At 29.3% G+C, this 13,103-nt stretch overlaps 1 protein-coding gene across 1 annotated transcript; it reads left to right on the forward strand.

Annotated features, from left to right (window-relative positions):
• The first annotated feature begins 3,289 nt into the window (after positions 1 to 3,289).
• On the forward strand, positions 3,290 to 6,104 carry LOC109817236 (6-phosphogluconate dehydrogenase, decarboxylating 2). The gene is made up of 2 exons (XM_020382485.3): positions 3,290 to 3,463; positions 4,420 to 6,104. The coding sequence occupies exon 2, from the start codon at positions 4,430 to 4,432 to the stop codon at positions 5,888 to 5,890; it is 1,461 nt and encodes a 486-aa protein (XP_020238074.1). The 5' UTR covers positions 3,290 to 3,463; positions 4,420 to 4,429; the 3' UTR covers positions 5,891 to 6,104.
• Positions 6,105 to 13,103: the final 6,999 nt, after the last annotated feature.

The raw sequence follows: 13,103 nt of genomic DNA on the forward strand, positions 1-13,103 counted from the left end.
TATTATAGTATTTTATTTTAAGTCAAAAAAGTTCATTGTAACATAAATGCTTTTTAATTAAACAAACAAATAAACTCAAAACATCACTTAAATGTGATTTCTTTTTACATCAACTAAAATGTGAAAGTTAAAAAACATAAAAGACAGTGCATGCATATGAACTCAAACCTTTTTAGTGGAATTAGGGTAGTATGCGGTATTATAGTGGTTATTATAATTTTGATGAATAAAAAAATATAAAATGTAAAATAATGTGTTAAAAAAATATTAGATATGTAATTTACTAAAATAATAATTGATATTTGAAAATATTATATTACATTCCCATTTCAAATCATGTTATTGCCATTGTAAACGTTAGGGAAATGTATGCATATTAAAAGCTTATTATCAAATAAAAAGTAATTATTATAAAAATTGAATTTATTTGTATAATTACTTTTTATTTGATAATATATTTTTAATGTGTATATTTATATTTTTTTAATATACAATTACAATACTAAGATGTGAATTTAGGACATTATGAATATTATCTCAACCATCTTATCATTAAGTCAACCTAACTAGTAATTGTATATAAATTTGCATGAAAAGTCATATCTTTAATATATATTATTCTTTTATATTTTATTATATTATTAGTAAATACTATAATTAACATATTATAAGTGAAAATGATTGTTAAACAAGATTAAATTTTATGTTTATTGAATATAATACTCTCTATTTTGCTCAATTTTTTAATCATTTTTGTTTTATTTTAACTATAATTTAAAATATTAATGAAATATAAAAAAAAATTCTTCTATTATATATCCTTATGGTTTATTGTGGAGTGAGAAAAAAAAATTAAATTAAATCTAATTAATATGAAAAACAAGTGATATATTAAGAAATTGTATAAGAGATTTTATGAAATCTAAATATTAATTATATTTCGTAATATGTATGAAAATTTTAAATATAAAATAAAATGAGATGAAAGGAGTATATAATTAAATTAAACATGATTAATATCTAAGTCTTGCATTTATTAAATATAAATATATTTATTAAATTTCCGAAGAGATAAAATTAAGCTATATATTGTTTAATTAAAAAACTATTACATAGTTTAATAACTTTTAATTAAATAATTTATTTCAAAATTTAATGTTGAATTTAAATTTCCTTTCATATAAGTTATGTTTGTAAGAGATACAACCAAAACACCCTTTACACAAACATTTTCTTAGAGATGTAAATATTATATCACCATCTCTTGTTATAAAGATTTCCCTCTTAATTTTTTTTAACAATATATCTCTTAATTTACATATTTAATTATTATGTTAAAAATTATTATAAGTTTTACTAAAATTATATATATATATATATATATATATATATATAAATAAGTATAATAAAATCAATTCCAAGTGTTATGATATTATTAAATCAATATAACTAATGTAATATTTTTTATAAAAATTTAAATAAAATAATATTTTTATTATATAGTGTTAATTATATATATATATTAAATTAATATATTATTTAATTGATGTTACTAATAATATATTTAAATAATATATAAATAAATTAGTATTTTATGATAAAGTATTATTTATTATATTTAATTAATTTAATACTAAAATATACATATTAACTATGTGATTTTAAATAAATATATTTATATTAAAAGTCTATTATTAAAGAAATTTGATTATTATAAAATTTAATATATATATATATATATATATATATGTTGATTAATATTATATATATCAACGTATATAGTATAATATATAATTTAATTTATAATTTTTATTTTATTTATTATTTTAATAAACTATTTTAAATTTAATTAAATATTTTATAATTTTTTAATTCAGCGAATGAATGGAAATGAACTTAAATATATTTGTAATATATTTTAATTAAAATTAATTTTTTAAAATAATTAAATTTAAAATATTTTTAAAAATTCTTTAATGATCAATTTTTAGTGATGTTAAGATAAGATAATAAGAGATTGATAATGTAATATTTGAGAATCTAAGAGATAAAAATATAATTTATTTTATATTTTAACACATACATAATGAATAGTATAATCTTACATCTTTTAGGAGAAGAGAATGTAATTTATATTAATAACGTTAACTTAAATAAACTGAATTATATATTTTATATAAGAGAGATAAGAGTGTAATACTCTTATCTCTCAAACGAGGATAACATAATTTATTCAAAATTTTATATTAATTAAATTTATTTAATATCTTATTATATACGTAAAAAAACAACATAATATATATATATATATATATATATATATATATATATATTTAAAATATACATTTTTATTGTTTTATTATCATAGTTTAAATTTGACAGAACTCTATACAATTAACCAGTAAAATATACAACCATAGTCCAATAATTTATCGATTAAAATCATCTTCTATATCAACTATTAATAGTGTAATAATTATTAAAGATATTTTTATAGAAATACAAACAAACTACCACTCGAACAAATATAGGTGTAAATGTATTTTTTATATATATAAATTACATGTATTTTTATTATGAAAGATTATTTCATTTAAATCAATAAGATTTTTATGATAATAAAACTCTATTTCATCCACAAATGTACGAAAACTCATGTTAGGAATATTTATAGAATAGCCAATGAAATTAATCTTAAAAGTGTTTAGATATAAGTCATAAACATTTATAAACTTATTTATTGAAAAATAAATTTTTTTAATAAAATTTTTTAAAAGTATTTTAAAATTTGTATTTAAACAAGATATTAACTTGGAAAGATAGGGTGAGAGGAAGAAAAATGGTAATATGGGGATATTTATTAATTGTGGTGTCATAATAATTAATCCATCATGCTGATTTCATTGATGAGAGTGTGAAAAGGAGGAAACATGGGATTGGTATTGGGCCTCACTCTGACCCAACTTTGAACTCAGCTGTGCCTGTGCCTGTTAGTCGTCACAGCACAGTAGATTGGAATCAACGGTGTCGTTTCTTCCCACCTACCCACTCTTCAATTGGTAGTTACACAAATTTGACAAGTTCCTTTCATGAACTTTCACACCATTATTATACCAAAATAAAACAGCTACTTCCTATTTTTTAATATTTACTGTCAAATTAAAATAATTATTATTAAAACAGAATGATAGTTGTTAAAAATTAGTTTTTTAAAAAAAAAATTAATAATAGAAAGATATAATACATTATTAACTATATTAGTACATATTTAGTTGTTTTTCTTAGGTCCAAATAATTCGCTGGTTGGTCTCCTTAGCCATCACCCACCCTCGCCTTTCAAGTTTCAACTGCAAACAATAATCATTTTTTATTATTACTCTTATATAATATATATACCTTCAATCCCCCAATCTTTTCATCCGTGCTCTGCGATTCTCACACCTTAATTCGCTTCAAATTTCAGGTTCTCCTTTCCAACTTCCTTTTTATTTATTTATATATATATTTTTAATTCTTTTGGATCCATTTTGAGTTGATGTTGGTGGTTTATATGAACTTAAGATTTTTGCCCAGAAATTCAATTTTCAATTTTTATCATTATTATGCTAGATTTATTTTGTTCGTTGATGTTTAAGGGAAATCAAGGAGATAGTGTGATTGCTTTTTTCTGGGTTTGATCTTCTGAGTGTCGCTGATCTGGGTCTCTGTTCTAGTTTCTTGCTGATTCACACCCTTGATTGTTGTGGGATGAGTTTGTTTTACCATGGCACTGATTTGCTTGCTGCGGATACACTTGTTATGATTTGTTGGCTTACTTTGTCTTTGTCTTAATATTTTTTTATTTTTTTAAAAGGAATGTAAGATCTTGTAGAACCTGGCTGGCTTTTTTTGTATTTTTAGGTGAATAAATAATTGCTTCGAATATGCACTATACTGTTGTTTGTAATTTTGTATTTTGGCATTTTAAGGGATTTTGAGGTTTGAGGAAGTAGCTCTTGCTGGATAAGTGCAAATCTAGGAAAGCGTACAACTTGTTTGGTGTTTGGCTTTTATAGTTCACACTAAACTTTTAGACTAATGAAGAGAACACAAGAGCTTCAAGTTACTCTGATGTTTCTATGGCATGATCATAGGATTGTTTTGGCGATCTCACTTTTTGAAAGAAAGTTTGGTAGTCTTGCTTCGTTTTTATCTCTGAATATCTTAGAAGACATCCTCTCTTCCTTACATTCTTAATTCTTTATTATTGGATTTTGTTGTATTCGGTGTAAGTTATATCGATGGAATAGAGTCACTAATCAAGCTCTAGTTGTTTCAGTTGTTGTCGTTTACAGCATTTGTTTTCCTTGAATCAGAAGTTCAGGCCAGTTTTTCTGTACCTCACTCTTATTATTGTATTTGTTATCAATCGTTGAACAGGAAATCAATTATGGCTCAACCCACAACAAGAATAGGCCTTGCTGGACTGGCTGTTATGGGCCAAAACCTAGCACTCAATATTGCTGAGAAAGGCTTCCCCATTTCTGTTTATAACCGAACCACATCCAAGGTTGATGAGACTGTAGAACGAGCAAAAAAGGAAGGAAATCTTCCAGTATATGGCTACCATGACCCTGAAGCTTTTGTTCATTCCATTCAAAAGCCTAGGGTGATAATAATGCTTGTTAAGGCCGGGGCACCAGTTGACCAGACCATTAAGACCCTATCCGCATACATGGAAAAGGGTGATTGTATAATTGACGGTGGAAATGAATGGTACGAGAACACTGAGAGAAGAGAGAAAGCGGTGGCTGAATTGGGTCTGCTCTACCTTGGGATGGGAGTTTCAGGTGGTGAGGAAGGTGCTCGAAATGGTCCCTCTTTAATGCCTGGTGGTTCATTCGAGGCTTTCAAATACATAGAAGATATTCTTCTCAAGGTGGCAGCTCAAGTCCGTGACAGTGGTCCTTGTGTGACCTATATTGGCAAAGGTGGATCTGGTAATTTTGTGAAGATGGTCCATAATGGCATTGAATATGGTGACATGCAGCTGATTGCCGAGGCTTATGATGTGCTGAAATCAGTGGGGAAGTTGTCAAATGAGGAACTACAAAGTGTCTTCTCAGAATGGAACAAGGGAGAACTTCTGAGTTTCTTGATTGAAATCACTGCAGATATATTTGGAATTAAGGATGATAAAGCAGATGGGTATCTTGTTGACAAGGTTCTAGACAAGACTGGCATGAAGGGTACTGGTAAGTGGACTGTTCAGCAAGCTGCTGAATTATCGGTTGCTGCTCCCACTATTGAAGCATCTTTGGATGCTAGGTTCCTGAGTGGGTTGAAGGAGGAAAGAGTTGAAGCTGCAAAGGTCTTTAAATCAGGTGGCTTTGGTGATATTGTGACTGATCAACCAGTAGACAAGAAGAAGCTGATTGACGATGTTAGGAAGGCTCTTTATGCAGCCAAAATCTGTAGTTATGCACAGGGAATGAATCTGATCCGTGCAAAGAGTATTGAAAAGGGTTGGGATTTGAAGTTGGGTGAACTGGCCCGGATTTGGAAAGGGGGTTGCATCATTAGAGCAATATTCTTAGACAGAATCAAGCAGGCATATGATAGAAACCCTAATCTGGCAAACCTTCTTGTTGATCCAGAGTTTGCGAAGGAAATTATTGATCGCCAATCTGCCTGGAGGAGAGTTGTTTGCCTTGCTATCAATTCTGGTATCAGCACTCCAGGTATGTCTGCTAGTCTTGCTTATTTCGACACTTACAGGAGGGAAAGATTGCCAGCTAATTTGGTGCAAGCTCAACGAGACTACTTTGGTGCCCATACATACGAAAGGGTTGACATTGAGGGGTCTTACCATACTGAGTGGTTCAAGCTTGCCAAAGGGTCAAAAATTTAGATTACTTTATTTGAGCCCATGAGGATTCCTAATAAATGTAATGTTTTCTGCTCAGACTGTATGCTGAGTTGAGTTTACATAGCCACAATGTGGTGAAGTTTTATTATTATTTCCAACTGAATTGCTTGGTATTCTGTTTTCCAACTATGTTGTATCTTTGCTGATTGTGCTATGCTCGATACAAAATTGGACCCAGTTCATGGTGCCTTTTTAATTTTCACATTTTGATAAGATTTCCTTTAGCACCATGTATACATGTGTTGTCACCGCAGGAGTTGAAATTTTTTTTTTTTTTTTTCATTCTAACTTGTTGAATTTAATATTGATCTACTTCAAGAGAGAACAAGTTTGATATTGTTAGAGAATAATACGAATATCAGTAGATTATCTCATATCTTTCTTGATTTATTTAGGTTTTGGTTTTATTATTACTTTATTAGTCGCCTTGGGCTTGTACTGCTAGAACTAGTGCAAGACCTAACCATTAGTATAAATATCGGTATTAAGTTATCTCTATTGAGAATATCTTTTGTTTATTAATTTGAGCTGTCTTTCTCATGTTTTTTTTTTCCCTTCCTGGGTCCTAAACGTATAATTCTTAACATATGTTATCCCTTAATCATATTTTGTCCCTTGTCACATCATTGAGATGCTCATAAGTCAAGCGCTTTTAATGTTATGCAACATATAATTGAATGATAGTGATAAACAAAGGATCTAAATTAAAACCTTATTTTTTACTCTGCCTGTATTGTAGTCAATAGCTGATCTGAGCTCCATATTAATGGGGATAGTTTTTTAAAGCCTACATAAAATTTGGCACTTTTATTTATTTATGAATCAATAATTCAATTTTTGGTTCCTGATGGAGGCCAATGGCATCTATTGATCAATGTAACTGGTCCCACTTAGCAGGACTAAAGGTAGTTGTTACTTTATTTTCTACTTTAAACCTCTAATAATAGTTGCACTCTTTTGGAATTGCATACTTGTGGAGGATGACAATTTTTGATTTTGTTGTAGCTTGCCCCACAGATAAAGACAAATCAAAATCTGGCATGCACAGGTGTGGATTATGTGTTTATAGATGGACTCTTTTTCTCTCCCACTTCTTCCACTTACTCCTTGTGTTTTGAATTAGTTAGACAGGAGTAACATGCAGATTCATACTCTTTCTATGGCCCTTGAAAAAATGCGTACTTTTCTTTTTCTTTGATTTCCTTCATCTTTTCTCAATTGTTGGGGTTGAACTTGGATTTTACAGTTTCCTTGTAAATCTTTTATGTCAGACCTTACCTAGCAGAACATGCGTGGTTTAAGAGCATTGTTCAAGAAAACAAACTGAACTCACCCGTTCAACCAGAAAACGAGTGAATTGGTCAAATGTTCGGTCTGTTTAGCCCAAAAAATCAGCTTAAAACCTGCGGAGAACTGATCAAGAAGCAGAGATAAACCGGTCCAAACTGTTTGGTTCATTTTTTATTTTTTATTTTTTTTGTAAATGCTCAATGTTATTGTTAAGTTACAAAGGTTCGCATATGAGGTTCACTTATAAATTGTTATTATTATCTTCTCATGATTCTTTTTGTACCTTGCATGATATATAATATTATCATCTGGTTTTAATTTAAAACTTTATCTAACCTGAGTTTTTATGATTTTATTAGTTGTAACTTAAGGCATTTATAAAATTAAAAAATATTTAATTATCACTAATTTAACCATGGTTGAATCAATGAATCATGAACGAGTACCTTCCCTGTATTGTTGACTAGTATTTTAAAACACTATTTAGAAGTGAGCAAGTTTTTCTTTTAATTAGCTCACTTTTAGCTTTTTATAGGATCCATTAACTTTGAGAAAACATTTTTTATTGCAAAATTGTCATCTGGGTTTTTATCTATCTTCTGTTTTAGAAGATTTGTACAAGAAATAGATAAAGAAATTTTTGTTTTTATGGTTTTATGTGCAAATATTTGAAAATAAGATGACAATTTTTGTAAAATTTGGTATCGACTATCGAGTTTGATTAAAAAAAATAGTAAAAACAGAACTTTTTTCTCAAAAGAAACGGGTCATACATTTCCAATTTCCTCTAAGCCCCTTATATTTGAGCTAGTCGTTAGAAGTAATTTCTGTGAACCCATCTTTTTCTTTCATTAACCATATCTTCCCTTCTCTGCTGATGTTGAGCTTCTTCGGTTTTGTTATATTTTCTTTAAAGTCTTCTGTGTCAATAATGGACTCAATGATTGAGAAACCTATAATGATTTTTTCAATAATGAGTTCAATGATTGAAAAGTCCTTAATGTTTTTTAGCTGAATCAGGGATTGGCACAATTCATTTGCAAATCCTTCACTAATAATTTCTTGTCGCAACTCTTGTTATTGAGAATTAAAGGCATTGCAACTCTTGTTGATCATCTTTCTAAAAGGAAGCTACAAATTTGGATCATGTATAATTGATTGGATCTTTGGTGGTTCCCATTACTATTATCTCTTTCTCCGTTACTTGCTGATAATTAATATGCACGAATCAATTCAAATCACAAAAGGCTATTGCAAGTGGTGACTAACCAATTGAATATTTAAAAATAGTTTTAGGAATCTGAAAAACAACAAAGTTCAGGGTGATTAACGTAATGCCCCTCGTGGCAGTGGAAACTATATAATTCAGCTATGATTTAAATTGGAAGCAGAAGTGAGCACTGTAGCAATCCTAAATTCTGATGCTATCAAAATTTCTATTAAGATTCAAAACACTGATTATAAAGTTTGTTCCGAAATACAAAAGATCGATTTCGAACTTTTATAATTGATTTCTGTCGATATTAAAATAATATTAAATTAATAAAAATCACGTCTTACGAATATAAATTAACTTTTAATTATTAGTTTTAAAATACTATATATGTCGTATTCATTATATATTCATTAGACAAAAAAATAAGTTTTGTTAGTGTTAGCCCGATGATGACTCAACTAAACATTACCATTTGCCAGCATCCGGTGAACAATGACAACTTCCGCCAAAGTGTTTCACTGGTTTTCCTTCTTTGCTAAAATGTGGACAAAAGGAAAAAAAAAAAAAAAAAAAACTATTTTCTATCTTCTATTACATAAAAGAAATTTCTCTCTCTATTGGTTTTATATGAGTGTGACCTTTTTTGATTCCTTTCAAGTCATGTGTGCCCTCATGTTTTTATGTCACTGATACAGCCTAAAACTTGCGATTGCCTTGCTGTTGCATTCGTGTCCAATCTTTGCAAAGTTAGTTCACATAACCAGCCAATGCCCTGTCACTGCAACAATGCTTTTATTGCTTCTAGTTGTCATTTGTGTAACTATGTGAAACCTTACCCTCTTTCCAGCGCAGCATACCCCATTCGTGCTGCATACCATTTGGCAGCACACACACATGCATGCACGAATCATTATTGGAAGGTTTTTCATAGAAAATACTTTCTCCCTTTGTGCTATTATCCTCAATCTTTTGGCCACATCTCTAACTGCCCCTAGGCCTCTTTTCTTGTGTCATGTTTCTTGTTTCTTCTGCCAACCAGCTCAATACAACTTTTGCATACGTAATAGTAAACAAGAGGATTTTAACTTTCAATTCAACATTCTTGCACCAGTTAACTCTCGTTTTACTTCTACGTCCTCTAGTTTTGGAATTTTTACATTTCTTGCTTTTTAACTGCAATATCCCTTCACCCTTAAGTTGTGCTTGTATCAATGATGATGCCTTGATGGATCTACAGACAATTCTCTTCACTGCTGGCATGATTTTCTGTTTTAAACCGAGGTAAAAAAAACGTGAAGTTGAAGTTACATGATAAAAGATTTGACCCTATTCTCTACAGTTCTTCCCTCCTAGAACCTAGAACTTAGAACCATCAAATCTTTTGGTGGAAACTGGTATTATTTGGCTTGTATACCACTGATAATACTTCTATTCAACCATAGTTATGGTGTGTTTCTCATGGCTCATTCCTTTATCCTCACACTTGGAATTTGTATTCACATTCAAAGAATAATAACATTCAACATAGAGTTCAGTTTGAAAACGCATAAAACTTGTGATTCCATTACTTCAAAGAATGTTTAGGGATATTTCCTTAAGAGTAGAAGAGGTATGAGTACAAATCAACAAATTCAAACTATGAAGATGCATGGTTACAAAAATCCCAGCATCATATACATACAATGGAACTTCTCATCATTTTTTACTTCTGCTGTCAACCCGTTTCTTCTCCTGTTTGTTTGCGTTCTTCTTAGAAGAACACTTGCTTCCATGATCTTGTTTATCTTTCTTAGATGCTGCTGACCCGTGACTACTTTGTCTGTGAGCATAAGCATGATGGTAATGAACTGGGCCGGAGGAAGCATCTGAAGCCATTGAGTCATCACTTTCTTCTTCATCTACTTTGACCCCTTGCTTCTTTCTCCTGTTCTCACCATAGATGTCATGATATCCATCATTTTCATTGCTGCATCCAGCATCATCTTCCTGCATGGGAGAGGCAATATACATAGTCCAACCAGATTCACTACTGCTACATCCTTCTGCACCCCAGATTTGTTTAAAAGAATCCATTTCTGAGGCAGGAAAGCTGTATATGCCAACTCAAAGCAAAAACAACACACACTGGCAAAGAAACATAGAATGAGAGACTATAGCTGATGAAGGAAAAATCTGCATTGAACTTACATTAATAGAGATAGCCTGATATCTGCTTATCTGTTTCAGCTGCAAAAAGTTTTGGTAAAGGGCCAAAAAGGTTGTGAAGTGAAATGGTAGATGTACTATGTGCTAACTGCTAAGGGCTTAAATTCAAGGAGGAACCAGGAAGGTTCCTATTCCTAATACAGATTATAAAACTCTTAAAATAATTTGAAAGCATCAATTAAACAAAGGGAATGTTGGGACTGCCATCTTTGGTCATAAGAAGTATCTATAAATAATATTTTTTTTAACCTCTGCAGTTGCCATCTTAAATACAAGTCTGACTTTTATTGCATAATACAGATGTCCCAATAGCACAATGTGCACAACTGGAGGGAATGTAAAATCCTTGTCCTTGAATATACTTTAAGGGCCTTTTCACTTTGTATATATCCATCATTGCACAAAATTCTTTGTCTTGTCTGTAGAAAACATGCCAATCTATTTCTCAAACATGTGAGTATCTTATATTACGTTACGTATATCACGTATAAAAATTGATATTTCTTTTTAAATAATCATGTTATTAGTATAAAATATTTACTGATTTTATCGATAATTAATCTCGAGAATTTGACCATCTTTTTTAATAATTTTTTTTTTCAATATCTTTTATCTATTTACAAAATTTGAATTCAAAATTTTGTTTAAGGAAATTGAAAGAAGCATCAAACCAATGGCCAGGTGGTTGGTATCCTTAGAATGATAAGCTGGCCAGTCTTTTTTAATAAACATTGATTAGTTTTCAAAGTTCCTAGTTTAAAACTTTAATATATGTGATGGCAGGTCGTTGTTAGTGAGGGTTGTTGGCTAAACTTTGTTTAGGTGTGATGTGATCGTGCTAACCACAAATTTAGACCACGTTGAAGACCTACTTAGTTTGGTCTAATGGACTTTAACCATGGGAAATGGGAATTGAATTGACCCTTTTATTGGTAAATATTGATAATCATATGAAAAATGAGTGAGTTACAAGATTCAACCACGGTATTCTAAGTTTGATAACGCGTGTATGTGTGACACATAAACCTCTTTTTTATATTTTAAAGTTTCATGGACCCCCTTATTTTAAAGTATAACCATTTAAATTAACCTACTAAAATAACCAGCCATATTAACGGAAACTTGTTTAATTAGATTACAGAAAGAGGGTTTCTAAGACGTGGTGTAGTAGGATGGGAAAATGTAGATCAAAGTGTAGGTTTAATGACTTGGGCAAGGTAGGGGACAGACCTACCTTATAGGTTTTGGGGGATCCCACAAAATATTAAAATTTTTATGATATTATATGTATTATGTGTACTAATTGTCTACACACAAATTTTATTTTAAAAATTAGAAATGCATGTGTGTATGTGAATTATGAGTGACAAAAGTAGGTCACTTCGTTGTATTACTCGTCAACAAAAAAGAAGACGAGGTAGACTCACTTGCTAGTGATGGTAAGCTAAAAATCATATGATTCGTTTCATTAAGGAGTCGTTTGACAAATGAGTAGATTAAACTACAAGAAATGAAAAAAGAAAAGTAGAAAAAAGAAAAATTTGAGAATTTTATCTTAACACTAATTTTAATTGACAAATTTAGTTAAAAGACCTAAAGTGTATTAATAATCTATTATGTTTAGCTTTAAAATAAGTTTTTCTTATCTTGTTATTTGGAACAAAAAATTGGCTATACTTTAAAACTGTAATATATTTTGTTTAGAAAATTTGTAATTTACCATGTTTAAGGTTTCTTTCTAATATTATACTAGCTTTTAAACATATTATAAATATTTTATTGGTAATGGCTAGTTATATATTAATATATAACATTTAAATCTCACACTACACATAAAAAGTAGCTTGATAGGTCAACTTTACCTTGCCAAGAGTTCATCGAGTTGACAGATTAACCAAGATGAATTAGTGGATAAAATCTGCTAGTCCACATTGTTTATTTTAATTGACTAAACGACTTTACTTGTCTAATTCATTTACTATCCAATTAAATATTAGATACATTACAAGGTGAGATGGATTTGTATAAGGAGATGGGAACAATTAAGCAACTATCATTCACTTTAACATTTTTTTTTATAGAGTATGTTTGGATGAAAAATTTAATGAGAATGATTATTTTTTTAAAGAATTTTAAATGTTTTAGAATAAAATATTTTATTTGGATAAAGAATTTATAATTTTTTTTTAAATTTAAGTATTCATAAAATTTCTTAAAATAGTAAAATTTTAAATTCTAATTTAAATTCATTATATATATATATATATATATCTTTTTCTTTTTCTTTAAATTATTTAAATAAAACATTTAAATAATAATAAAAATAAAAATAAAAAATAATTTAAAATTTTAAAAAATTTAATTTCTTAAATTTATAAAAATTTTCATCCAAACCATTAGTTAAATCTACGGAAAAAATTAGGTGTTAGATGGAAAACCAAACATATCCGATGTTGGATTAGCATTTAGCAGTTATCAAAGGAA

This window comes from Cajanus cajan, chromosome 4, assembly GCF_000230855.2.
Source record: "Cajanus cajan strain Asha chromosome 4, NIPB_CcT2T_4, whole genome shotgun sequence".
In the NCBI taxonomy this organism is placed as follows: Eukaryota; Viridiplantae; Streptophyta; class Magnoliopsida; order Fabales; family Fabaceae; genus Cajanus; species Cajanus cajan.

What these genes read in the sequence shown, in the direction of transcription:
- LOC109817236 (XM_020382485.3), top strand. Translation starts at nt 4,430, where the DNA reads ATGGCTCAACCCACAACAAGAATAGGCCTTGCTGGACTGGCTGTTATG.